The 26,246-nt window shown below is 42.3% G+C and overlaps 1 protein-coding gene across 2 annotated transcripts in view; it reads right to left on the reverse strand.

Annotated features, from left to right (window-relative positions):
• LOC126285403 (oxysterol-binding protein 1) overlaps window positions 1-26,246 on the reverse strand; it is a 288,641-nt gene that overhangs the window by 139,141 nt on the left and 123,254 nt on the right. For both annotated transcript variants that reach the window (XM_049984748.1, XM_049984749.1), the window contains 2 exons: window positions 24,260-24,437; window positions 16,640-16,791 (listed from right to left, as the gene is read on the reverse strand). In XM_049984748.1, coding sequence (XP_049840705.1) covers window positions 16,640-16,791; window positions 24,260-24,437 — 330 coding nt within the window. The remainder of the gene's footprint in view (window positions 1-16,639; window positions 16,792-24,259; window positions 24,438-26,246) is intronic.

Consider the following 26,246-nt stretch of genomic DNA (forward strand, 5'->3'; position numbering starts at 1 on the left):
TAGTGGTTTTTTCGTGCCTCTCAGAGGGAGATTGTGCTCCCTGCCGCCGTTGGAAAAGCAGCTGCAGCAGCAAGTTGTATAACCCTAGCTTACTTATTTGTTAGATAGTTTAATTAATTTCTTTGCGTGTTTTTGGGTACTTGCATTGTTTAATTCATATATTTCGGGTGTATTATAGTATTCGAGGGTTGTAGCATCGCGCCTTAGTGCCTGAATAGTGTAAATTCACGTAGTCGTCTGTCGTCTGTCTTCTGTTTTTGTTTTGAACAACCAGTGTAGGTTGGTCACAGCCATTGTGCTCCCTGCCGCCGTTGGATAAGCAGCTGCAGCAGCAAGTCGTATAATCCTAGCTTACTTATTTGTTAGATAGTTTAATTAATTTCTTTGCATGTTTTTGGGTACTTGCATTGTTTAATTCATATATTTCGGGCGCATTATAGAATTTGACAGTTGTAGCATCGCGCTTTAGTGTTTACTTGGTAGATTCTTATTTAAACTGCGTGTGAGTTTCGTATAGGAGGTGCAATTTCGAGTTTTAGATACTGTAATCGTAAATTCAGCAGATTGTAGCGCAGTCGTTAGGCATTTGTACAGGTTAGTTGATACATTCTTTGCGTGTTTCGCTTGCGTTATCTAGCCACGGACTCGTGTTTCAGTAACTGTTGTTCAACATCGATTAGAATGGACAGGGACTGCGATTGCTGTGTTCGGATGAGGGCTGACTTGGCATCCCTTCGCTCACAGCTGCAATCGGCGCTGACTTCGGTCGCGCAGCTTGAGGCTGTTGCCAATGGGCACCACCGTGGGGAGCCGGACTTGGGTATCACGGGGATGTCAACCTCGTCCCGTCTGTCCCCAGATCGGTCTGCCGCTGTGGTTGCCCCGGTTGCTGTCCGCAGTGGGGCTGAGCCCTCGCCTGTGGTTGATTGGGAGGTCGTTCCAAGGCGTGGCAGGCAGCAAAAGGCGTCCCCGGAGGCTGATCAGAAAGCCTCCCCGATGCGTCTGACAAACCGGTTTCAGGCACTGTCTCTGGCTGAGCCAGATGCAGCTGCCTGCCCTGTTTCAGAGGTTCATTCTCAACCTTCAAGGTCCGGGCAATCGCAGAGGGTGGGCTTACTGGTAGTTGGGAGCTCCAATGTTTGGCGCGTAATGGGGGCCCTTAGGAATACGGTGGCTAAGGAGGGGAAGAAATCCAGTGTGCACTCCGTGTGCATTCTGGGAGGAGTCATTCCTGATGTGGAAAGGGTCCTTCCGGATGCCATGAAGAGCACAGGGTGCAGCCAGCTGCAGGTGGTGGCACATGTCGGCACTAATGACGTGTGTCGCTTTGGATCTGAGGAAATTCTCTCTGGATTCCAGCGGCTATCTGATTTGGTGAAGGCTGCCAGTCTTGCTTATGAGATGAAGGCAGAGCTCACCATCTGCAGCATCGTTGACAGAACCGACTGCGGACCTTTGGTGCAGAGCTGGGTGGAGGGTCTGAATCAGAGGCTCAGACTGTTTTGCGACCGTGTTGGCTGCAGATTCCTTGACTTGCGCCATAGGATGGTGGGGTTTCGGGTTCCGCTGAATAGGTCAGGAGTTCACTACACTCAGCTGGCAGCTACATGGGTAGCGGAGGCTGTGTGGTGTGGACTGGGTGGTTTTTTAGCTTAGAAGGCCTCGGGAAAGTACGGGGTGGGCTGCAATGTCAAAGGGTGCATGGCAATTACAGGACGTGCTCGGATCAAGGAACAGTCGGAATTATAGTTGTAAATTGTTGTAGTTGTGCTGGGGAAGTCCCTGAGCTTCAAGCGCTAATAGAAAGCACAGAAGCTGATATCGTTATAGGTACAGAAAGCTGGCTAAAGCCTGAAATAAGTTCTGCGGAAATTTTTACGAAGTCTCAGACGGTGTTCAGGAAAGATAGATTAGGCAGAATTGGTGGTGGAGTGTTTGTGTCTGTCAGTAGTGGTTTATCTTGTAGTGAAGTCGAAGTAGATACTCCGTGCGAACTGGTATGGGTGGAGGTTATACTTAAGAGCCGAACTAAGTTAATAATTAGCTCCTACCGACCCCCAGACTCCGATGATACAGTTGCGGAACAGTTCAGAGAAAGTTTGAGTCTCGTAACAAATAAATACCCCACTCATACGGTTATAGTTGGTGGGGACTTCAACCTACCCTCGGTATGTTGGCAAAAATACTTGTTCAAAACCGGTGGTAGGCAGAAAACGTCTTCCGAGATTGTCCTAAATGCTTTCTCCGAAAATTATTTCGAGCAGTTAGTCCACGAACCCACGCAAATTGTAAATGGTTGCGAAAACACACTTGACCTCTTAGCCACAAACAATCCAGAGCTGATAGAGAGCATCATGACTGATACAGCAATTAGTGATCACAAGGTCATTGTAGCTAGGCTCAATACCATTTCTTCCAAATCCATCAGAAACAAACGCAAAATAATTTTATTTAAAAAAGCGGATAAAGTGCCACTAGAAGCCTTCCTAAAAGACAATTTCCATTCCTTCCGAACTGACTATGCGAATGTAGATGAGATGTGGCTCAAATTCAAAGATATAGTAGCAACAGCAATTGAGATATTCATACCTCTAATTGGTAAGAGATGGAACGGATCCCCCGTGGTACACCAAAAAGGTCCGAACGCTGTTGCAGAGGCAACGGAAAAAGCATGCGATGTTCAGAAGAACGCGAAATCCCGAAGATGGGCTAAAATTTACAGACGCACGAAACTTGGCACGTACTTCGATGCGAGATGCCTTTAATAGGTTCCACAACGGAACATTGTCTCAAAATTTGGTAGAAAATCCGAAGAAATTCTGGTCATATGTAAAGTACACAAGCGGCAAGACGCAGTCAATACCTTCGCTGCGCAGTGCCGATGGTACTGTTTTCGACGACTGTGCCGCTAAAGCGGAGTTATTGAACGCAGTTTTCCGAAATTCCTTCACCAGGGAAGACGAATGGAATATTCCAGAATTTGAAACACGAACATCTGCTAGCATGAGTTTCTTAGAAGTAGATACCTTAGGGGTTGCGAAGCAACTCAAATCGCTTGATACGGGCAAGTCTTCATGTCCAGATTGTATACAGATTAGGTTCCTTTCAGATTACGCTGATGCTATAGTTCCCTACTTAGCACTCATATACAACCGCTCGCTCACCGATAGATCTGTACCTACAGATTGGAAAATTGGGCAGGTCGCACCAGTGTTCAAGTAGGGTAGTAGGAGTAATCCATTTAACTACAGACCTATATCATTGACGTCGGTTTGAAGTAGGGTTTTGGAGCATATACTGTATTCAAACATTATGAATCACCTTGAAGGGAACGATTTATTGACACGTAATCAGCATGGCTTCAGAAAACATCGCTTTTGTGCAACGCAGCTAGCTCTTTATTCGCACGAAGTAATGGCCGCTATCGACAGGGGATCTCAAGTTGATTCCGTATTTCTAGATTTCCGGAAAGCTTTTGACACTGTTCCTCATAAGCGACTTCTAATCAAGCTGCGGAGCTATGGGGTATCGTCTCAGTTGTGCGACTGGATTCGTGATTTCCTGTCAGGAAGGTCGCAGTTCATAGTAATAGACGGCAAATCATCGAGTAAAACTGAAGTGATATCAGGTGTTCCCCAGGGAAGCGTCCTGGGACCTCTGCTGTTCCTGATCTATATAAATGACCTGGGTGACAATCTGAGCAGTTCTCTTAGGTTGCTTGCAGATGATGCTGTAATTTACCGTCTAGTAAGGTCATCCGAAGACCAGTATCAGTTGCAAAGCGATTTAGAAAAGATTGCTGTATGGTGTGTCAGGTGGCAGTTGACGCTAAATAACGAAAAGAGTGAGATGATCCACATGAGTTCCAAAAGAAATCCGTTGGAATTCGATTACTCGATAAATAGTACAATTCTCAAGGCTCTCAATGCAACTAAGTACCTGGGTGTTAAAATTATGAACAACTTCAGTTGGAAGGACCACATAGATAATATTGTCGGAAAGGCGAGCCAAAGGTTGCGTTTCATTGGGAGGACACTTAGAAGATGTAACAAGTCCACTAAAGAGACAGCTTATACTACACTCGTTCGTCCTCTGTTAGAATATTGCTGCGCAGTGTGGGATCCTTACCAGGTGGGATTGACGGAGGACATCGAAAGGGTGCAAAAAAGGGCAGCTCGTTTTGTATTATCATGTTATAGGGGAGAGAGTGTGGCAGATATGATACACGAGTTGGGATGGAAGTCATTACAGCATAGACGTTTTTCGTCGCGACGAGACCTTTTTACGAAATTTCAGTCACCAACTTTCTCTTCCGAATGCGAAAATATTTTGTTGAGCCCAACCTACATAGGTAGGAATGATCATCAAAATAAAATAAGAGAAATCAGAGCTCGAACAGAAAGGTTTAGGTGTTCGTTTTTCCCGCTCGCTGTTCGGGAGTGGAATAGTAGAGAGATAGTATGATTGTGGTTCGATGAACCCTCTGCCAAGCACTTAAATGTGAATTGCAGAGTAGTCATGCAGATGTAGATGTAGAGTCACAGAACACCTGATAGAGGTCCAGAGCTTTGCTGCTGCTGCTAACAACTGTCTTCCCTCCATGATCATCCGTGTCCTTGATTGTAAGCTAACCACGTTGATGAAAAGTCCTGTCAAGATGTTTGCAGTACTCGTGCAATGCAAGCTGTTTAGTTCCTCATTGTCTAGGAGGCAAAATGTCCCACAGTAGCATCTAGCACTGGTTGCTGTGGTACACACAGCTTACAGTAACAGAGCTACAGCAGTGCTACCACCAAGCTAGAAGATCCAGTGTTGTCAAACTCATAACTCATCCACTGATGGCTACAGGTTTCATAGCTTATAGATTCCTATGGTCAAGGTGAGCATTAATAATGACACAACTAAAAACTGCCAAAACTACCATTGATTGATAGATAACGTAGGAAAAGACAGATTGTTACTTACCGTAAAGAAGACGCATTAAGTAGCAGACAATCATGATTCAAAGATGCTTACGTATAGTTTTCAGCCACAACCTTCATCAGTAAAAGAGGAACACACACACCATTCACAAACACAAGCAAGCACAACTCATGCAAACATGTACACCAACTCCAGCATCTCAGGATGGAATGCAACATCACATGGGATGCAAACAACAAACTGGAGTGTGTGGGGAAGGGGAAGGGATGGTGTACAAGTGGGAGGTGGGTAGAGAGACAAACGCTATCTCGTGGAGTGTGCAGGAATTAGAATGCCAACAGGCACAGCATCAGGAGGTTGTGGGGCAGGGAGAACAGTGGGGGGGGGGGGGGGGGGGGGGTGACAGAGAAAAATGGAGAGGAGTGGGAAAAGACGAGCAGATGCATTGACAGAGGGCTGCAAAAAAACAGGGTGGGAGATAAGAATGGGGAGGAGGCGATGGTACAAAGGAGGTGGAAACTGTTGGGTGGAGGGTGTGAGACAGAATGTTACCATAGGTTGAAGGCAGAATAATTGCGGGAGTGGAGAACACGTTATAACAATAACTCCCATCTGCACAGTTCAGAAAAGCTGATGGTGGAGGGAAGGATCCAGATGGCTTTGGTAGTGAAGCATCCATTGAAATCAAGTGAGTTGCGCTCAGCTCCATGTCGTGCCACATGGTTATCTACTTTGCTCTTGGCCACAGTTTGGCAGTGACTGTTCGTCCTGGTGGACAGCTAGTTGGTAGTCACACCAACATAAGAAGCTGTGCAATGATTTCAGTGTAGCGTGGCTGCTTTCACAGGTTGACCAGCCCCTGCTGAGGTAGGATAAACCTCTGACAGGACTCGAATAGGAAGTGCTGGGTGGGTGGATTGAGCAGGTTTTGCAACTGGTTCTTTCACAGGGCTATGATCCTTGTGACAAGAGGCTGGGATTGGGATTAGCTTAGGGATAGACTAGAATGTTGTGGAGGTTGAGTAGGCAATGGAACACCACTTTAGGGGGGGTGGGAAGTATCTCGAGTAGGATGTCCCTCATTTCAGGGCACGACAATAGGTAATCAAAGCTCTAGCAAAGGTTGTTGTTCAGTCGTTCCAGTCTGTTGTGGTACTGTGTGATAAAGGGGACACTCCTTTGTAGCGGGTTCTTGTGGTGGCAGGAGGACTGGGGGTGTGAGGGTAAATGGCACGGGAGATGTGTTTCCAGACTAGGTCTGGGAGATGGCGAGACCCTCAGCACACTGTGCATGGAAGTTTTTGTCACTGCAACCATAGCGACCCCGGATGACCAGACTGTATGGGAAGGACTTTTTCGTGTGAAAGGGATGACAGCTGTCAAAATGCAGATAACCTCTACAACATCCTAGTCCATCCCTATGCAACTGCCAACCTCAACCCCTTGGCACAACAATCATATCCCTGTGGAAGACCCAGGTGCAAAACCTGCCCAGTCCCCCCAACGAGCACTTCCTACTCCAGTCCTGTCACAAGTTTATCCTACCTCATAAAGAGCCAGACCACCTGTGACAGCAGCCATGTCATTGACCAACTCTGCTGCAATCATTGTCAGCTTTTTATATTGTTATCACTACCAACCAGCTGTCCCCACAGCCTCCTGACAATGCACCTGTTGGCATTGTAGTCCCTGCACACTCCCCCAGACAGTGTTGTTATATGCCCCCCCCCCCCCCCCACCCGTACACCATCCCTTCACCTTCCTCACCCCCTCCAGATTGCTGCATGCATCCCACATGATGCTGCATTCCGGTCCGAGACACTGTAGTTGGCAGCCATGTGCGCTTGAGGTGTGCTTGTGTGTGTGTGTGTGTGTGTGTGTGTGTGTGTGTGTGTGTGTGTTCTTTATGGTAAGTAGCAATTTTGTCTTTTCCTACATTGTTGATATTCCGACCTGGAGTGTCCATTGACTGATTGATGGATGCAACACATGTATGAGAGGTTGCGGACCAATATAATTCATTAAATTCTAATCTTCCATCTCTTTAACTAAAAGGTACACTTTTATAATATCCTCAAAATTTTTAAGACAAACAATATCCCTGACTGAGGAAAAACCACAATTACTACTAAATAGAAAATGGAGTTTGTATATAAGAGTATGGAATTTAGTTGCTTCACATGGGTCAAAATCTTGATATATTGAGCACAAGTTCTTAGTTAAAATTTTAAGTATTGTCATAGTCATTTTCTGGAAAGAATAGAGGGGGAAAATTGTGCAATAATATTTATACATTACAATTATTTCTTGAGAAACTTACTTTTTTCCTGGCTATGAAGATTTTAAACTGGGTTTTACAATCCATCCTCTACAGAAGCTACAGGGAAGGAAGATACAAACCTACTTCTTTGGTATCTATCTTCCAACAGGTATCAGTTGTACACTTTCAGCTTTCCTTTGCCCTTGCTCTGCTGTTAATGCCATCCATTTGCAGAATTAATAGAATATTCTGGGCTGTTATGCTGTGGTTAAACAGATTTCACATTAAAACTCAAAATTTCATCCCCATCTGCAGACGACATTTTCAAGTGGAATCATAGTTTCTTTGAGTGTCTGATTCACATCCTGGTTTGATATTGACTGCAGCAAAATTCCATGTAGTAAAATGAGCCCATGCAGTGACATGTAGTCACATGCTTTGAATACCCAAGTGCATCTGGCTGTTACCAGTTGCTGTTGATCTCACCCCTTGGTGGAAGATTAGTAGATATTATCTTCAGCACCGGGATCCAAATCCCAACAGTATCATGCCCTCCTCCTCTGTTTTGAAATTCCTGGAGTATTTAACAACATCTATGGCTTCTCTGTCTACCCATTCATGCTATGTGCTCAAGGCAGTCAGTACTTCAGTGCTATCAAAAACAGATATGGAGATCTCCTGTTTGCAAACCATGTTCTGCAAGAGGTATTAGTTGTACACTCTCAGCTTTCCTTTGCCCTTGCTCTGCTGTTAATGCCATCCATTTGCAGAATTAATAGAATATTCTGGGCTGTTATGCTGTGGTTAAACGGATTTCACAGTTTCTCTGAGTGTCTGATTCACATCCTGGGTTGGTATTGACTGCAGCAAAATTCCATTTAGTAAAATTCATTTTACACATGCCCCCATGCAGTGACATGTAGTCAAATGCTTTGAATACCCAAGTGCATCTGGCTGTTACCAGTTGCTGTTGATCTCACCCCTTGGTGGAAGATAAGTAGATATTATCTTCAGCACCAGGATCCAGATCTCATCAGTATCATGCCCTCCTCCTCTCTTTTGAAACTCCTGGAGTATTTAACAACATCTATGGCTTCTCTGTCTAGCCATCGCTATGCATTTTGTGCAAACAGTCGTAACTCTTTTTACCTCAGCAGACAAATAGCCATTCTTGAGCAATACATTGGTGAGGTGTGTGTGTGTGTGTGTGTGTGTGTGTGTGTGTGTGTGTGTGTGTGTTTTTGTTTGTGTTGAACTGTGTAGCCTAAGCTAACATTTTCATTCTTAAAAACTAGCACATCAAGAAAATTTAATCTTCCATCTGTCGTCTCCACCACGGTAAACTGAATCTGCAGATTAATCCTACTAAGATGTTTATGGAAATGACCTAGTTCCTCTTTGCCTTGTCTCCAAAAAACAAACTTATCATCTCCGTAGCAGCATTAAATATTTGGTTTTGTGTTGGCAGTTTCCAATGCCCACTCCTCGAATTTTTCTATAAAGAAATTCACTATAACTGGTTTTAAGGGGCTCGTAGCCACACCACCTGTCTTTTCAGAAAACTAATTGTTCCATTTGAAATATTTGGTTGCGTGGTTGCGAGGCAATATTTAAACAGTTCCGTAATATTGGGAGAAAATATCCATTTCCCCTGTTGCAACACTTCATTGAGTGGAATTATAACATATCAAAACTAACTAAAACAGCCTTCTGCTAGACCACTATGCCATTTAATTTACCAATAAAACATGCCACATTCTTGATATAAGAGTCTCATCGGATAATGTTGTCAAGAACTTGGCAGTCCGAGTAGGTGGGCGAACCAACGGCACTCACTGTAGGTCTCAGAGGATCATGTTATTTATGAAACTTCTGTAGAAGAGGAGAGATTGACAGATCATATGTTGAAGTACATGCTTTATAGGCTTTGCATTCATGGGGCCATCACTCATTTTAAAAGGACTCAAGTACTGGCAGCGACAGCAGATACACGAAAAGCTGTACAGAGACGCCACTGAGGTTATTAAACACTTCAGGAATTTCAGTAGGAAGGAGGAGGACATGAAACTGCATGACATCTAGGACCCAGTGCTGAAGATGATGTGCACCAGTCTTCCACCATGGGGTGATACCAACAGCGGACTGTGGCAACTGACAACAGTCAATTGCATCCAGGAATCCACATCACCCAACTGCACAGGAGCATGCATAAATGGCATTTTGCTGCAGTCAGTAGTGAGCCAGGGTGCAAATGGGACACGCAACGAAGCTACAATCACCTCTGCATATGGGGACAAAATGTTGGATCTTAATGTGAGATACATCCGACCATGAAATAATAGCATGGAATATTTTATTAAGTGTGACATTACTGGTCAATGAAGTTTATATTTTACTGTCATCCAGCATTACATGTCATTTAGTTCCTCTCCGTCTCCTCCCTGAAACCTTTTCTTAAGTGGATCTTTGCTGACGGCAGTTTGTTTACAGTATGTGTCTCAGCAAACTTGTTTTCCTCAATCTTAGCCTTTCTGCCATTTTACTTTAAAAGACTTGATTTGTCATTCTGTCGGTCAATGTCGTTTTAGAATTTTTCTCTGATTTAGCACTTCAAAATTATCCAAGATTTTCGTGTTCTGCTTCAACTGTCTGAGATTTACTGCCATACAATACTAGATTCCACACAACACAACTGCAAAATCTTTCTTAATTATATTGAAATATTTTTAGTAACCAATAACAGGGTGGATTCGGAGGACAAGGAAAAAAAAACCCGTATATCCCGTTTAAAAAAATACGCTTTTTCCTGGGCAAAAATACACTTTTTCCGTGCTAAGTGACAGTAGTTTTTTCGTAGATTTTTTCCCTCGGTACTTTAAAACTTATCAAACCCTTGAATAGTTAACATTTTATACACTGGCATAGAACTTCCCAAAAAAAAAAGGACGGGGGGAGAGAAGTTTTGGAAATACTTTTAATGACAAAAAAGCAGAGAAGTTTTAGAGAGACATTTGATGTGCAGCAACATACATGATGCATATTTTCCTATTATGAAAGTAGTAGTAGTAGTAGTAGTAGTAGTTGTTGTTGTTGTTGTTGTTGTTGCTGTTGTGGTCATCAGTCCTGAGACTGGTTTGATGCAGCTCTCCATGCTACTCTATCCTGTGCAAGTTTCTTCATCTCCCAGTACCAAATGCAACCTACATCCTTCTGAATCTGCTTAGTGTATTTACCTCTTGGTCTCCCTCTACGATTTTTACCCTCCACACTGCCCTCCAACACTACATTGGTGATCCCTTGCTGCCTCAGAACATGTCTTACCAACCAATCCCTTCTTCTAGTCAAGTTGTGCCACAAACTTCTCTTCTCCCCAACCCTATTCAATACCTCCTCATTAGTTATATGATCTACCCATCTAATCTTCAGCATTCTTCTGTAGCACCACATTTTGAAAGCTTCTATTCTCTTCTTGTCCAAACTAGTTATTGTCCATGTTTCACTTCCATACATGGCTACATTCCATACAAATACTTACAGAAATGACTTCCTGATACTTAAATCTATACTCTATGTTAACAAATCTCTCTTCTTCAGAAACACTTTCCTTGCCATTGCCAGTCTACATTTTATACCCTCTCTACTTCGACCATCATCAGTTATTTTGCTCCACAAATAGCAAAACTACTTTACTACTTTAAGTGTCTCATTTCCTAATCTAATTCCCTCAGCATCACTTGATTTAATGCAACTACATTCCGTTATCATTGTTTTCTTTTTGTTGATGTTCATCTTAGATCCTCCTAGCAAGACACTGTCCACTCCATTCAACTGCTCTTCCAGGTCTGTTGCTGTCTCTGACAGAATTATAATGTCATAAGCAAACCTCAAAGTTTTTATTTCTTTTCAATGGATTTCAATTCCTACTCCAATTTTGCTTTTGTTTCCTTCACTGCTTGCTCAATATACAGACTGAATAGCATTGAGGATAGGCTGCAACCTTGTCTCACTCCCTTCCCAACCACTGCTTCCCTTTCATGTCCATCGGCTCTTATAACTGCCATTTGGTTTCTGTACATATTTTAAATAGCCTTTCGCTCCCCGTATTTTACCCCTGCCACCTTCAGAATTTGAAAGAGAGTATTCCAGTCAACATTGTCAAAAGCTTTCTCTAAGTCTACAATTTCCTTAATCTATCTTCTAAGATAAGTCGTAGGGTCAGCATTACTTCGCGTGTTCCTATACTTCTACGGAATCCAAACTGATCTTCCCCGAGATCAGCTTCTACCAGTTTTTCCATTCGTCTATAAAGAATTCCCGTTAGTATCTTGCATCTGTGACTTATTAAACTGATTGTTCGGTATTTTCACATCTGTCAGCACCTGCTTTCTTTGGGATTGGAATTATTATATTCTTCTTGAAGTCTGAGGGTATTTTGCATGTCTCATACATACATTATGAAAGTATAAATTCGAATTGCAACAAACACAGCAAGTTAGTTTCCAGGGTGTTGAAATCAAGATTGCAATGTCCTTTTGTAAGCCTGTTGTATCTCATGCCATGTGATCTCGCCTGCCGATGACAGGAGATATTCAGAGCATAGGACACGTGTTATAGTCAGCCAATAGCAAGATCACTCTTATGTAGCGCGAACACACAAAGAGGAAAAGTTAATGGTTTACATTAATATTCACAGTATAGCTACAAGATGAGCTAAACTTTCACATATAATATCGGTCTCTAAGATTAACAAGCTACAAAAGATGCTAAGCTTTCACATGTAGTATTGATCTTTTTTTGCATGTGTTATACTTTAAGATACAACTGTGCCAGTATATTTAAAATTATGACATAAATGTCTGGTCTTCTGGGCTCGAAATTCTTGGAAGTGGCTGGTCCTCAAAAGTGTTCAGTTTCAAATGCTCTTTGATTTAGAAATTCATTCCACTTTCTAACATGTAACATAATTCATCTTGTGTAAAAAGAAATTTACTTTGAAAGTAACACTTTCGAACCACTGTTCCCAATACTATCCGGGGACTGTCAGAAATAGGTTTGATTTAGCAGTTGCCAGAGAGCATCAGGAAACTGGCGTTATTGTGCATGCGCAGCTGCAGTGGTGTAGGAAACCCGCATGCTCATATGCATAAAGCACTAAGAGAGCTTACATTACACCATAAAAGAAACAGGATATCAGAGTATACTCCAAGTGCATCGGAATTTCGTAAACCATACAAAATGGTTAATTCAGCTTGAAGTGCACATTGGTTTTTTCCAAATTCACAATGAAGTAGGTCCCATCTGATATTACGCTTTTCATTGTGGTTTTTGTGATGTACATTTTCTTGGAGTACCAGTACTGTATGATCTCACTTTTGGTTCTTTATTGCGGCATAATGCCATACATGGCTGAAGATTATAATGTGCACTTGAAATGCAGCAAACAATTGGAACTACAAATTTCTTTAGCAAACTTGCAAAAGTAACTTCATTGTTCTGCAAGGCAATTAATGCTTGACTGCTAATAACTCAGAAATAAAATAAAATCACAAAACTGAAACTAATAATGTATTTTGCCATCTGTAATTATGTAAATGTGTTTTAATTCGCTTGATAGCTCCCAGCCACAGAAATCTGTTTTGTTTTCATTTGACGTGGGAGCTGTAAATGAGGAGGAAACAGAGAAATCACTTAACGCAAATACGGGTCACATGGAGACTAACCTCCTCCCCACTACAACTCAGACAACTCTGTGCATGCATGAATCTGGCAGCTAGGGCATGCGAGAAAATTTTTTCTCGTTTGCATCTGGCTGCTTGCTGCTACTGCTGATACAGCTAACAGCCAAACTTCACGTAGCAGGAAGTGGGAGAAGGAACTGCTCATATGCGAGTCAACTGTGCATGTGCAAGAGCCCGCTGGCAACTGGTCAAACGAACGAAATGTGAACAGTTGTGATGTCATGCTCCTAGCTGAGGCTCCTATAGGAACTCTACTCATAGCAAGCAGTTTACTGTTACAAAGTATTACATAGTCCTCACCCTATGGCCTTTGACATATTTTTGTTGTTTGCAGACGATTGTGCATGCATGGTGCATTGTTTTCGTAAATGGCGCATTTCCTTTGCCACTGAAGTTTATATTTTACTGCTGCAGTATCATTCTCCAGTAGCAGGATAGAGTAACATTCTTTGCTAGAGAATCAATTCTTACCAGTCAAAATTACAAAAATTTAACTGCAAACTAAAACAATGAAAAATTCCCAGAATTCTGAAAAATTCCCGGTTTTCTCCTGGATGAAAAAATTCCTGGGTTTTTCCCTGATTTCCCGGTTGTCCCAGGTCGTATACACCCTGAATAAACATTTAACCTTTCCAAAAGCTCTTTTAGCCAATGCTTTCATTTCATCCACACCGTTTCCATTTTCTATCACCAAACTTCTTAAGTACCTAAAAAAGTGTACTTGTTCAATTTTTTTATGTCCAACAATATTTTGCAGAATATTCATAATGAATGGTTTTCATAACTTTGGTCTTTCATACCTTTATCCACATTTCATACTCACATTTATGATCCTGATTTGTAGTCCTTTTCTATGATTCAGCCAGCTTGTTTGATTATATGCATACTCAAGTGCAACCTATTTATGTCTGTCCTGCTAACCAAAACAAGATGCTTTTGCAAAATAGGCCTTTTAATGTCCTTATGGACAGTGAAAATTTTCAACATGCCAAAAAGTGGAAGGAATCTAGAATGAGGTACCTTCTGTCTTGATTAAATATTTTGGTGGTCTGGCATCAAATGGAGTAAAACGAACAAAACGGTTTTAACATTTCATAAAGAAGATATTTTATGTGAGGTACTGTTTGTGAGGGACATAACTGTAAAATGATGTAAGTTGTGTGATCAAAAGTAAAATTGCCCAAATAGAATGTTCAAAACAAGGAAGAGAGGACTTTTAAAATTTTGAAAGAAAATATGAACCATGGAAACTTAATTATTATAGAAGATTTGAATGACCAAGTATGTACACAAACAACAGAAATGAGGCTATTTATGACTTCACAGGAATGGATAAACTTTTGTTTTGCAGTGACATATACACACATCATGGTCATTCCCTGCATAGCTCCTAGGGGGTGGTAATCTACGGGGCAATCCCTAGGAAATGCAGCTACCTGAAACAGACAAGGACTGCCAAAAATTTGTTCTATCTACGAAAGTATTTGTGTACTATCTACGAAAGTATTTGTGTAGAGGTTCATTATTAGGTGAGCCTGAAGTACACATCATGGAGAGCTGTTGCAGATCCATTTGGAACATAAAGTCACATTATTAGCACATGAACTAAGTGACCGTACAATACACCACAGAAATCTGTGTGTTCCAATGATTACATTCAAATCACCAAATGGTCAACTGTTCAACTGTAAGGAGGAAGAAACTTTGAAAATGAGATTCCTGACTAACCCAGGTGTTTCTTCACTGACGCATCCATTTCCTCATCCTCTGCTGGGATCAGTGTATGAGTGCCAATGCCAGTTATATATAATTATGTATAATTTATATTACATATAAAGCATAATTACATATAATTTACACAAAACTTTAGTCTCTTTTCATCTGGGCACATGTGCCTCAGATTTGTTTGTAGGTAATGCCTTCAACGGAGAAGTAATTGTGGGTGAGGATATAGTTAATCATGGTGACTAGGAAAGAGGTTGTCAGTTTGGAATCCACTGGGCATTGGAAAAGGTAGTGTTCAACAGCGGTAAGGTTTTGGGCATTAAGAGATGTCAGTGTAAAGGGAAGTGGCAACAATAGTGGCGAGTAGGGCACTGTTAGGTAAAGGGACAGAAACTGTGGAGAGGTGGAGGAGGAAATGATTGGTATCTTTTATATAAGAAATGGTTCAAATGGTTGTGAGCACTATGAGACTTAACATCTATGGTCATCAATCCCCTAGAACTTAGAACTACTTAAACCTAACTAACCTAAGGACATCACACAACACCCAGTCATCACGAGGCAGAGAAAATCCATGACCCCGCCGGGAATCGAACCGGGGAACCCAGGCGTGGGAAGCGAGAACACTACCGAATGACCACGAGCTGCGGACTTTTATATAAGAGGGTAGGTTCCGGGTAATAGGTTGAAGGTGTTGGTCCCTGCAATATATTCTAGGTTCCCGTAACCCTCCTGGCCTCAACCTTTGTTAATCATTGCCCTCATCCATCCAGCCCGTCTGTTCCCATTCCTGCAGTATACAGCCCTCATTCCATCATTGCACCCAGTCTTTTTACATCTCCTGTTTTCTGCCCCCCCCCCCCCCCCCCCCCCTGTCTCACCTCCCGACTGCACATAGCTGCCTTATCCTCTCTCCACCTAGTCCCTGCACACTCCCTAGCAGCACTGCACTGTCTGTCACACCTACCCTAATATCCCTCCCCTCCCTATCCCACCCTCCTCCTTACCCCCACTCCCATCATGCACTGGTGCTATTTCTCAGAATGTGGCTACAGTTACCTGAGACTGCAGTCATACGGCGAAGGCCTTATCGACCGAAAGCTTTATTTGTGACAATCTTTTTGTTGTGCCTATCTGCGACTCAGTGTCTCTGCTATATGGTGGGTGGCAACTTTCCTTTCTATAATAATATTACATTCCATCCTGGATTTTAGTAAATTTCTTACTGGTTTTAATATGTGCTTGCACAAATAACGATCGCATTCTTCACTTGGAAGAAGCAAGTTACTGCCACTCATTCCATGACAATGACACTTCCAATATCAAATATCTATTACATTGCATGACAATAAACAAACAAACAAACAAACAAACAAACACACACACACACACACACACACACACACACACACACACACACACACACACACACACACACTTAACAGGTTACTCTTACATTTAATCATTAGAGCCAGCACTCTGCTTTAGGTCTTGTTTTCCATCGCGATGGACCTTGCCATTATGTGAATTTTTTTGATGAAATGTAAGCTATTAATAATAGAAACGAGGACACTGCTGCTTTGAACACTGACATGCAAAACTTATAAAAGTGTTATTTTGAAAGTAGATCTATCACATGAACAAATGTATTCACCTATGTGGCTGTGTGTTCAGTATGTCCTAATATATTTTCCTCTGTTCCAATTAATATATATTTGTCATAAAGTAGTATCTCTAGCTCCCTCACTCAAACCTCCAGAGAAGTGTTGAGGGTCACACTGTAGTCAGAATATATGTTGCATATTGCACATTCATCACTAAATACAGAAATGAATTAAAAACAATACTGTTAATTTATAAGATATATTCATCCTGTGAAACAATTAAGAATGAATGAAGCAATAGAAACACACATGGTTTTCCTCCACCTTCTTCACACACTAATAATTTATCTACTCCTCCTGTTTGCTTTAGAGACATTTGAAAAGCATACCTGAGATCCTATACTAAGTCCTGATGACGTTCTACGATGGCCAAGAGGAATCTTAAGAATGAAATTAGATTCACCGTCTGCATGGTTTTCTTCTTGGGCATCATAAAACTCATTCTCATCATCATCATCTGATGGCGATGAATGTGTAGGATCTGTGAAATGATGATAATGCTACAGCAAAACCACAATTCACAGAGATTCTGTTGTTGAAATTGATGTGTGTGGTACCAAAAACTATACAAACTTATAGAACAGATTAAGATTACTTTCAAGCAGTGAATTACAACTTCCCCCCCCCCCCCCCCCCCTCCTCTCTCTCTCTCTCTCTCTCTCTCTCTCTCTCTCTCACACACACACACACACACACACACACACACACACACACACACACACACACACACACACAGAGAGAGAGAGAGAGAGAGAGAGAGAGAGAGAGAGAGAGACTCCACTGGTTCTTTATTTGCTTGTGGTTCTTTATTTGCTTATTTTTTCCATCTGCTGCTCTCTCATCTACAGATGAATTTTGGCACCAATTTTTATTTTGTACATTTATTTCGATGTTCCTTCTTCTTATTCAATCAAACTATTTCCTTCTCACTCACTTCTGATGCCTTTACATGAAATTATTAATCTGTTTTCCATATTTTCTGACACAGCTAGAAAAACAAATTTAAAAAAATGCATTAATGCCTTTCTTTTGTTCCTAATATTGTACTATAATGGATACAACACTACATCCCATGTCATCCTCCACATACTGTTTCTCATTATGGCTTTTCTTGAGATGCATGTTTTCTGTAACTGAAACAATTTCAGCCAGGTTGTACAACTACCAGTTAGAGTGAAAGTATGTGAACAAAATATCTAAGATGACAAAAATATTGGACAGAAGAAGTCCATTTTTTTTTACACATTTGTAATTGTGTTACATTATTATAAAGCACCTGTACTAACACACTGCTCAAGATGCCAAATGAAACTGTGTATGGAAACTGGCTGTAGCAAAATCTTTGTTGATAACATAATTCTACCATCAATTAATTACATTCATATCTATCTTAAGAAATCAATAACCACATGTGAATTTGCCTGTTTATGAAATGACAATAATGATATTTGAGCATCATCACTGAAGTATTCAATAATGTTCAGTTTTAATAGTTTTATTGTCAAACAGTACCTTCGTAGGGCCATTGTTACAAGAGTTCTTGAAACCTGAAGACTAATGTTTCTTACAATAATTCCATGTAACAATCGCAGGTCTGATGCATCACTGTTATCCCTTGTATTTCCTTCAATATGGATTATAATCTCCTTCACCACCTTGCTCCATATGGAAGGATCACTTGTATGTGTCTTGGAAGGGACACATGTTTGTGTCCATATCGTCTACCACTTGGTCAGTACAACTCTTTTCTGCTTTTGTTTTATTGCAGTTTCCCTCTGGAGATCCTTGTTCTCACACAATATTTTGTGCAATATTTGATGAACCATCATCATACAGTGTAATTTCATAAAGGAATAGGGAGTGAAGGCCTTTAGCAGTATTTGACAAAAAGACTGTGTAGTGGGGGGGGGGGGGGGAGGAGGGGGGGGGGGGGATACAGCGTACAGCAGTATCTTGTATGAGGGGCATTCTATTGGTTGTCACACTAACACAGTAATGCAGCCCAAATAATATAATCTTCAGAAAGTGTGACTGTGTGAAATATTGTGAAGTTTCAGAGATGAATGTTTAGTTGTTTGTTTGTGAAGATTGTGCAAACAATTACAGAGAATAAAACTGGATATTAGCTGTATTAAGGTTTAACCCCAAACAAACACAAACCAGGTGTTAGATTCATCACTGAAGGATTTGTCAACTTCATTTTTGACAGTTAAGAAGTGAGTTGTTGACACACTAACACCTGCATAGGATTGTAACAAAAATTTAAAATGTCATACTCAGTTATCAATGACTGATGGTATCTGAACTCAATGGCATAGCAAAGGTCTTGTCAGTCCATGTCAGCCTCATTTTGCTTAAAGATTTTGGTATGATAAAGACATCCAGTCAGTGTATGCTGTAACTGTTACAGTTAACTGTTGACATTGTTTATGGACACAAACACATTTCTAATTAGAGTAGAAGACCACAGCAATGGCTCTCAGTCTCTAAGCTTATTCTACAATGAAAGAATAATGTGATGTGTCAGTTCTCAACACTACATCAGCCTCAACACAGGAGTGACAAAAAGCTGCTGCCCAGTTTGCAGCAGCAGGTAGGGCAGGAAAGACTATTATCATAGCATGACAGAAAAGTGTCATTTCCTCCATCTTAACCCAGAAAGATAGTTTAGTATCCAATCATGTAACAATGATGTGATTCTTCAATTTCTCCAGGCGTATTTTATGACAAAATAAATCTTGGACAGCCTGGTACGAGTGTGCATAGGACACAATATTTCAGCAATCGACCACGTTGCCATCATCAGATGCGCTGATGTACTGACCGGCAGTGGGCCAGTGCCATGTATACATAGGACAATCCCCCTCCTGCTCCTCTTTCAGGCACTTCCTGTAAGTCGGTGAGGTCTGCGCCCTCCTCGCGGTCAAGGTACAGCTTCTGTTGTCCCGCCGTCTGGGCGCTGCGTCCTAGGTCTTCTCGTTCAGGAGGGTCTGCCGGCACTGCTCTCGTTATTCTTCCCTCCTCCCCCGAAGCCGGTACACTCTGGGAAATATCCTTTTTCTTCTTAATCCGGGTGATCGCGGGTTCCCATGCCTTGCTAAGGATGTAACCGCTGTCACGATTTAGTTATGGCTCCCTTACTCTGATCTCTATGGCTTCTTTGATGACAGTCCCAGTATTTGGATGTCTGTGGCAGGACTTTGGTTTGGTCATAATCCATGCTGTGGAGTTCCAACAGGCAATGCTCAGCAATGCCGACTTACTGGGCTGTTGCAATCTAGTGTGCCGTTGATGTTCTCGGCATCGGTCCTCAATGTTACGAATGGTCTGTCCTATGTATACACTACCGCATTGGCAAGGTATCTGATAAACCCTTGATTTACGTAGACCAAGGTTGTGATTGACACTACCAAGAAGGCTCTTGGTTTTGATAGGAGGATGGAAGATGGGTTTCACTTGGTGTTTATGTAAAATGCGTCCAATTTTTCCAAATAAGGCCCCACAAAAAGAAATAATACCCAAGGCCGCCTCCTGATGTTCATCCTCAGTTTCCGCCGGTGCTGCAGGTGTGGGATGTAGAGCCTTCTGAATTTGCCCTTCCTTGTAACCGTTGCTCCGAAACACTGTCTTCAGATAGTCCAATTCTCGTTGGAGACTGTCCTTGTCGGAGATGGTGTGAGCTCTGGGTACAAGAGTTTTGAGCACACCATTCTTTTGTGCCGGGTTGCGGCAGCTATCCATATGAAGGTAAAAATCGGTGTGCGTCTTCTTCCTATACACGCTGTGGCCCAAAGTGCTGTCAGCTCATCTTCTAATCGAAACATCTAGGAAAGGGAGCATCCCATCTGTTTTGATCTCCATGGTGAACTTAATATTCTTGTGTCTGGAGTTGAGATGTGTGAGGAAGTCTGCCAGTTTATCTCTTCCATGTGGCCAGATAACGAAGGTATCATCCACATATCTGAAGAAACAGGTGGCTTTTAGATGTGCTTCCTCCTCAAAACGTTCCATGTACATATTTGCGACACTGGGTGAGAGTGGACTCCCTACGGCTACTCCTCCTGTCTGCTCGTAGTATTCACTGTCAAATAAGAAGTAAGTTTATGTCAGAACATGTCTGAAAAGGTTGGTGGTCTCTTCGTCAAATTTCTCGCTGATGAGTTCCAAGGACTCTTGTAACGGAACTTTAGTGAATACAGATACCATGTTGAAGCTCACCATTATGTCAGATTCCTTAAGCGTAAGGTTGTTGATGCGTCCCAGGAAATCCACGGAGTTACAGATATGGTGTGTACATCTCCCAACTTTAGGGCTAAGCAGTTGTTTGAGGTGCTTGGCGAGAAGGTACGTTGGGGCACCAACATTGCTGACAATGGGATGTAACGGAATCGATTTCTTGTGCACCTTCGGCAGTCCGTAAAGTCTAAGAGGAACAGCAGCCCTATGTCACATTTTACGTAAACACCTAGTGAAAACCACCTTCCATCCTCCCAGCAAAACCAAGAGGCTTCTTGGTAGTGTCAAGGACAACCTTGGTCTATGTAAATCAGAGGTTTATCAAATACCTTGCCAATGCAGTAGTGTATACATAGGGCAGACCATTTGTACCATTGAGGACCGACGCCAAGAACATCAACGACACACTAGACTGCAACAGCACAGTAAGTCGGCATCGCTGAGCATTGCCTGTCAGAACTCCAGAGCAAGGATTATGCCAAAGACTGGGACCGTGTCATCAAAGAAGCCATAGAGATCAGAGTAAGGGAGCCACAACCAAATCGTGACAGTGGTTACATCCTTAGCAAGGTGTGGGAACCTGCTATCACCCGGATTGAGAAGAAAAAGGATATTCCCAGAGTGTACCGACTTCGGGGGAGGAGGGAAGAATAGCGAAAGCGGTGCCGACAGACCATCCTGAATGAGAAGACCTAGGACGCAGCGCCCAGACGGCCGGGAGAACGGAAGCTGTAACTGGACCGCACGCGGGGCGTGGGCCACACCGACTCATAGGAAGAGCTTGAGGGAGGAGTGGGAGGGGGATTGTTCTATGTATACACGGCGCCGGCCCACTGCCGGTCAGTACATCAGCACACCTGATGATGGCAATGTGGTCGATTGCTGAAATATTGTGTTCTATGCACACTCATACCAGCCTGTTCACCTGAGATTTAATTCGTCATGTAACAATGACATTTCATTTCCTACAACACTGACAATTGATACGACTAGATCTTTTCATTTAATGGATTAGCTTTGGCACCAAATGAATCTCTCCCGACTGATTCAGCCTATTCCCCTAAGCCTCAGCTACTACTGGCAACCCCAGATGATTAACCCGCCGAAATACCGGCAACCGCAGGGAAACCGTACTGCACACAGCACGCAAACCAGCCACACACACCCCCCACACTGTGAGCTGATCTATGACCGATCGCCCACTAATATATGATGACAATGTCATGTTTCAGGGACGCAGCAGCAGCAGATCCTGGAACGAACACCAGCAACGACAACGGTAACGATGCACGATACCTCGCACTAACATAACCACACCTTGCATGCGCTGTCGCAGCTAGTAATCCGCTACTGCCCTTACTACCCGTCCTACTATCGCAGAGGTTTTTTTCCCTTGGCGCTTGCCTTGGCACTTTTTTCCCTCTGCCCTTAAAAACCGCTACCCTTCAATCGCTTTCGACCACTTCTATCTCCTGATGGACCATGTAAATGAGTAATCTTACCCAGACGCATGGATAACATCACAGCCTGCATCCTGTGACTCTTGATTCTAAAAACTAACATGTTATACGGAGGTGACAGTAGAACTTTTGGTTTGGTCACCACGTTGGTGCGGGCGTGGAGGGGCCCCATCCTTTGTAAAAAAAAAAAACCCCTAAGCCCTGCTCTCCACAGTCATGGTGTCCTTTAACATGTGTTCCACAACTGTCACACTACATGTCATTAAATTTATTTACAATTGACTTAAATTATTATCAAAGAACACTAAATGCAGCAAATATTTGTTCATATTCTTCTGGCCAACAAGTGGGACTAGTTCAATGGAAATGAAATGAGCATTTGGCGTCACTGGCCTGGAGGCCTCTTACAGGGCAGGTCCGACCGCTTTGGTGCAGGTCTTATTACATTCGATGCCATATTGGGTGACCTGCATGCTGGATGGGGATGAACAGATGATGAAGACAACACAACATCCAGTCCCTGAGCGGAGAAAATCCCCAACCTAGCCGGGAATCGAACCCGGGCCCCTGAGGACGCCATTCCATTGGCGGACCTGAGGTCTCAAGATTGCAGGTGAATGATGATTCTTGTCATAATATATCAGCTGACAGTTGAAATCTCTTAGATGGGAGTTGAGATCATCCAGTTGCAATCCCGAAACAACATGTGGCACTCATTACAAAGGGAAAACTTCAAGTTACACTAATTTTCAATATGTATTGTATACAGACTAATTTCATTTTCTGCAGAAAAGTTTTCATACTTCATAAGATTGATCCTGTTGCAAGCTGCTAAGAAAAGTGTAGTGTTTGAATAGGCTTTTTTTTAAAAAATAGCATGATTTATGTTCTCCTTGTTAAATAATCTGCAATAGGTTGTTCTGACCCTGCAAGTGAAATTCACAAATTTCTGAGCACCACCATAGTTCTCCTTGGCAATTCCATTTTAGACACCATTTTTGCTGCCTATTAATGATCTTAAACTCTCAGCATTCAGTGAGGTACAGAATCGACTTACAAAACATCTGTTTTTTCCTTGGCTTTCTGGTGAATTCCAGAACCAATTTAATGTTGCCGACTTTTCCTCGATATTATGTATCCAAAGAAAGAAGGAAACTTTAATGTTTAATTTCCATTGCTGACAAGATCATTAGAGATGGAGTATAAGCAAAGCGTGGACAATACAGAGAAGAAATCATTCCACATTTGCCTTAAATGGTTAATAGAATCCACAGATAATCTAACTACGAATGGTGAGAGAGGTATTTGAATTTCAACTGTTTTTTTATTGGGTGTTCTCTGTGAATTAGTACACTGCACACAGCTGAAATATGTGGATATGCACCGCCAATGTGCAAGTGCTCACCATGTGGTTTTAAGGGAATAATATACGACTATGAGCAACACATCAACTGCATTCAGTAAAGTCGTAGAAGTGTGCTGATAACATTGTAGACATCTTTAAAGAGCACCGATTGAACAGAAAACTATATGACAAGAACTTTAGGTTAAAATGAGACATGTCTCTTCAGTTTGGGCTAAAACAACTGGACAACTGATAGGGTGCACCACGTTAAAATGTTTAGTGGAAAAATAATCTACACCAAGTAGAGACTGCACTTTTTCACTTTTTTAACCATAAGACTTTCAGTTTGTAGACATCTTAACAGAAGGAAACATAATTACTTTGATGTGTGTGTGTGTGTGTGTGTGTGTGTGTGTGTGTGTGTGTGTGTGTGTGTAAATTCAGAACTCCACAGTTCATGCGCCATATTCCATGATATAGGGTGAAGGAGGACACTTTTCTGCAGCATGACAACACAAAGCTTAACTACATCCAGCAAATGAATGAAGGGAACATAAAAGTAGAACGTACAATTTTTTTTTTTTCTTTTACCCTTACAGCTCTGTCACAGCATCATCTTATATCATCTTCACCTTATAATAATTGAAAATACGGTTCATGTGAAAGCTGTTTAGCTGTGGTGTATCAGGGATTCCTGTGCTTGCAATCAGACTCCAAAGTTAGCATAAAGTAATTTACAAGGATGGAGAATATTAGGACAGATGACTTGGTTTATTTTAGGTTACGTTTATTAACACACCAGTGGATCAATAAAGCAGTAAAATTTAAAAAAATATTTTTTTTGAAGAAGTGTTGGGTATTTCCTGTTGTGTAATACTCATAACAGGGAAACCAAAATATTTACTTACTAGGCATATTTTGATTGGGAATTTGATGTTCTTTGGCCGCCTGCTCTAGATGTGAGTGCTGTCGTGCCAACTGCTCTACAACTTCCTCCAGCCGGAGCCTCTGCTCCCTTTCATGCTGCAGCATGCGTTGCCATTTACGGCCCTGTGACTGCGCTAGTTCCAGGTACTCACTGCATGTCTACAACAAAAAAGAAGAACTAAGAATAATTATATATTAGTTACAAGAAATATGTCAGAATAGAACCTCCTTGCTTCCTTAATAAAAGACACAATCCCAATAAGAAGTAGAATGAAGTGACAACTGTTATACAGAATTTGAATATAACATCTAACTTAACTTGGTAAAACTAATGAGTTATTTAGACAACATTAATGTTTTTCAAATTATGTCAATGTTTGTACTTCAAAGTATCAATTGGGAACATATCTGCCTGACGGCAACTTTTGTACATAAATGTTTAAAAAAGTTATCAACAATATTAGGAAAAGGATGGGTTGCTACTCATAATAAAGATGACACATTGAGTTGCAGACAGGCATAATGAAAAAGACTGTTACACACTTAGCTTTCGGCCAAAGCCTTGCTCAGAAAAGAAAAAGAATGGAAAGAAAACATGCACACATTCACACAAGCAAGCACACTCATGCACACATGACCACTCTCTCTACACATTGCAGCCACAATGCAATGATGTCGTATCAATTGGAAGCAGCGTTGGAAGTGGAGAGGTGAAAGCAGAGGGATACTAGGGAAGGGAGAGGTGAAGGTGAAGGTGAAGGTGAAGGGATAGTAGGGAAGGGAGAGGTGAAGGTGAAGGGATAATAGGGAAGGGAGAGGGAATGGCGAAGGGATAGTAGGGTACAGATAGGGCGAGAGGCATCAGCACTGCCTAATGGAATAAGCATGGACTAGATGGTGGCCAAACAAGGGTGCCTGTCGTGGCTTCAGGAGGCTGTCGGGAATGAAAGGGTGGGTTGTGGGGGGAATGGGGAGTGGAAAAAGAGAGTAGCAAAGAGGAGTAAAGAATGGTGGCATTGGCAGAGAGCAGAATAAAATGAAGGTGGGGGACATGATTTTGAAGGAGGTGATAGGATGCACGGGGCGGAAACTGTTGGTTGAATGTGTGGGCACAATAGGTTACCTTAGCTTGGGGCCAGGATGATTTCAGGAATGGATAATGTGTTGTAAGGATACCTCCTCTCCCCTGCAGTTCAGAGAAGCTGGTGGTGGGGAGGAGGATCTAGAGGGTCCATGTTGTGAAGCAACCACTGAAATCAAACAAGTTATGTTCACTGGAATCAAACGTGTTATATTCAGCTACAAATTGTGTCAAAGGGGGGTCAACTTTGTTCTTGGCCACCGTATGGCAGTGGCCATTCATCCTTGTAGAGAGCTGGTTGATAGTCATACCAACATGAAAAGGAGTGCAGTGATTGTGGCAGAGCTGGTATGTGACATTGCTGCTTTCACAGGTTGCCTGGCCTCTGATGGAGCAGGACAAGCCTGTGACAGAACTGGGATAGGAAGTGCTAGTTGGCTGGATTGAACAGGTCTTACACTTTATCTTCCACAGGAATGTGATACCAGTGGCAAGGGGATGGGTTTGGGAGTAGCTTAATGATGGACTAGGGTGTTGTGGAGGGTGGGTGGGTGATGGAACACAACTTTAGGGAGGCATGAGAAGGATCTTTGGTAGGAAGTCTCTTATTTCAGGACTTGATGGCAGACAATCGAAGACCTGCAGAAGGATGTGCTCTGGTATAAGGTGCTACTGGGTAACAAAGAAGGTGCACTCCTTTGTAGCAATTTCTGGAGGATGGTGGGAAGATTGGTGGTGTTTGGAGCAACAGCATGGGAGATCTATTTACAGACTAGGTCTGGGGGATAGTGCCGGTCTGTGATGGCCTTTGTGAGACTTCCAGCATACTGGGCAAGGGAGTTCTTGTCACAGCACATACACTGTCCCCAAGTGGCCAGGTTGTATGG

This window comes from Schistocerca gregaria, chromosome 8 (genome assembly GCF_023897955.1).
Source record: "Schistocerca gregaria isolate iqSchGreg1 chromosome 8, iqSchGreg1.2, whole genome shotgun sequence".
Lineage (NCBI taxonomy): Eukaryota > Metazoa > Arthropoda > Insecta > Orthoptera > Acrididae > Schistocerca > Schistocerca gregaria.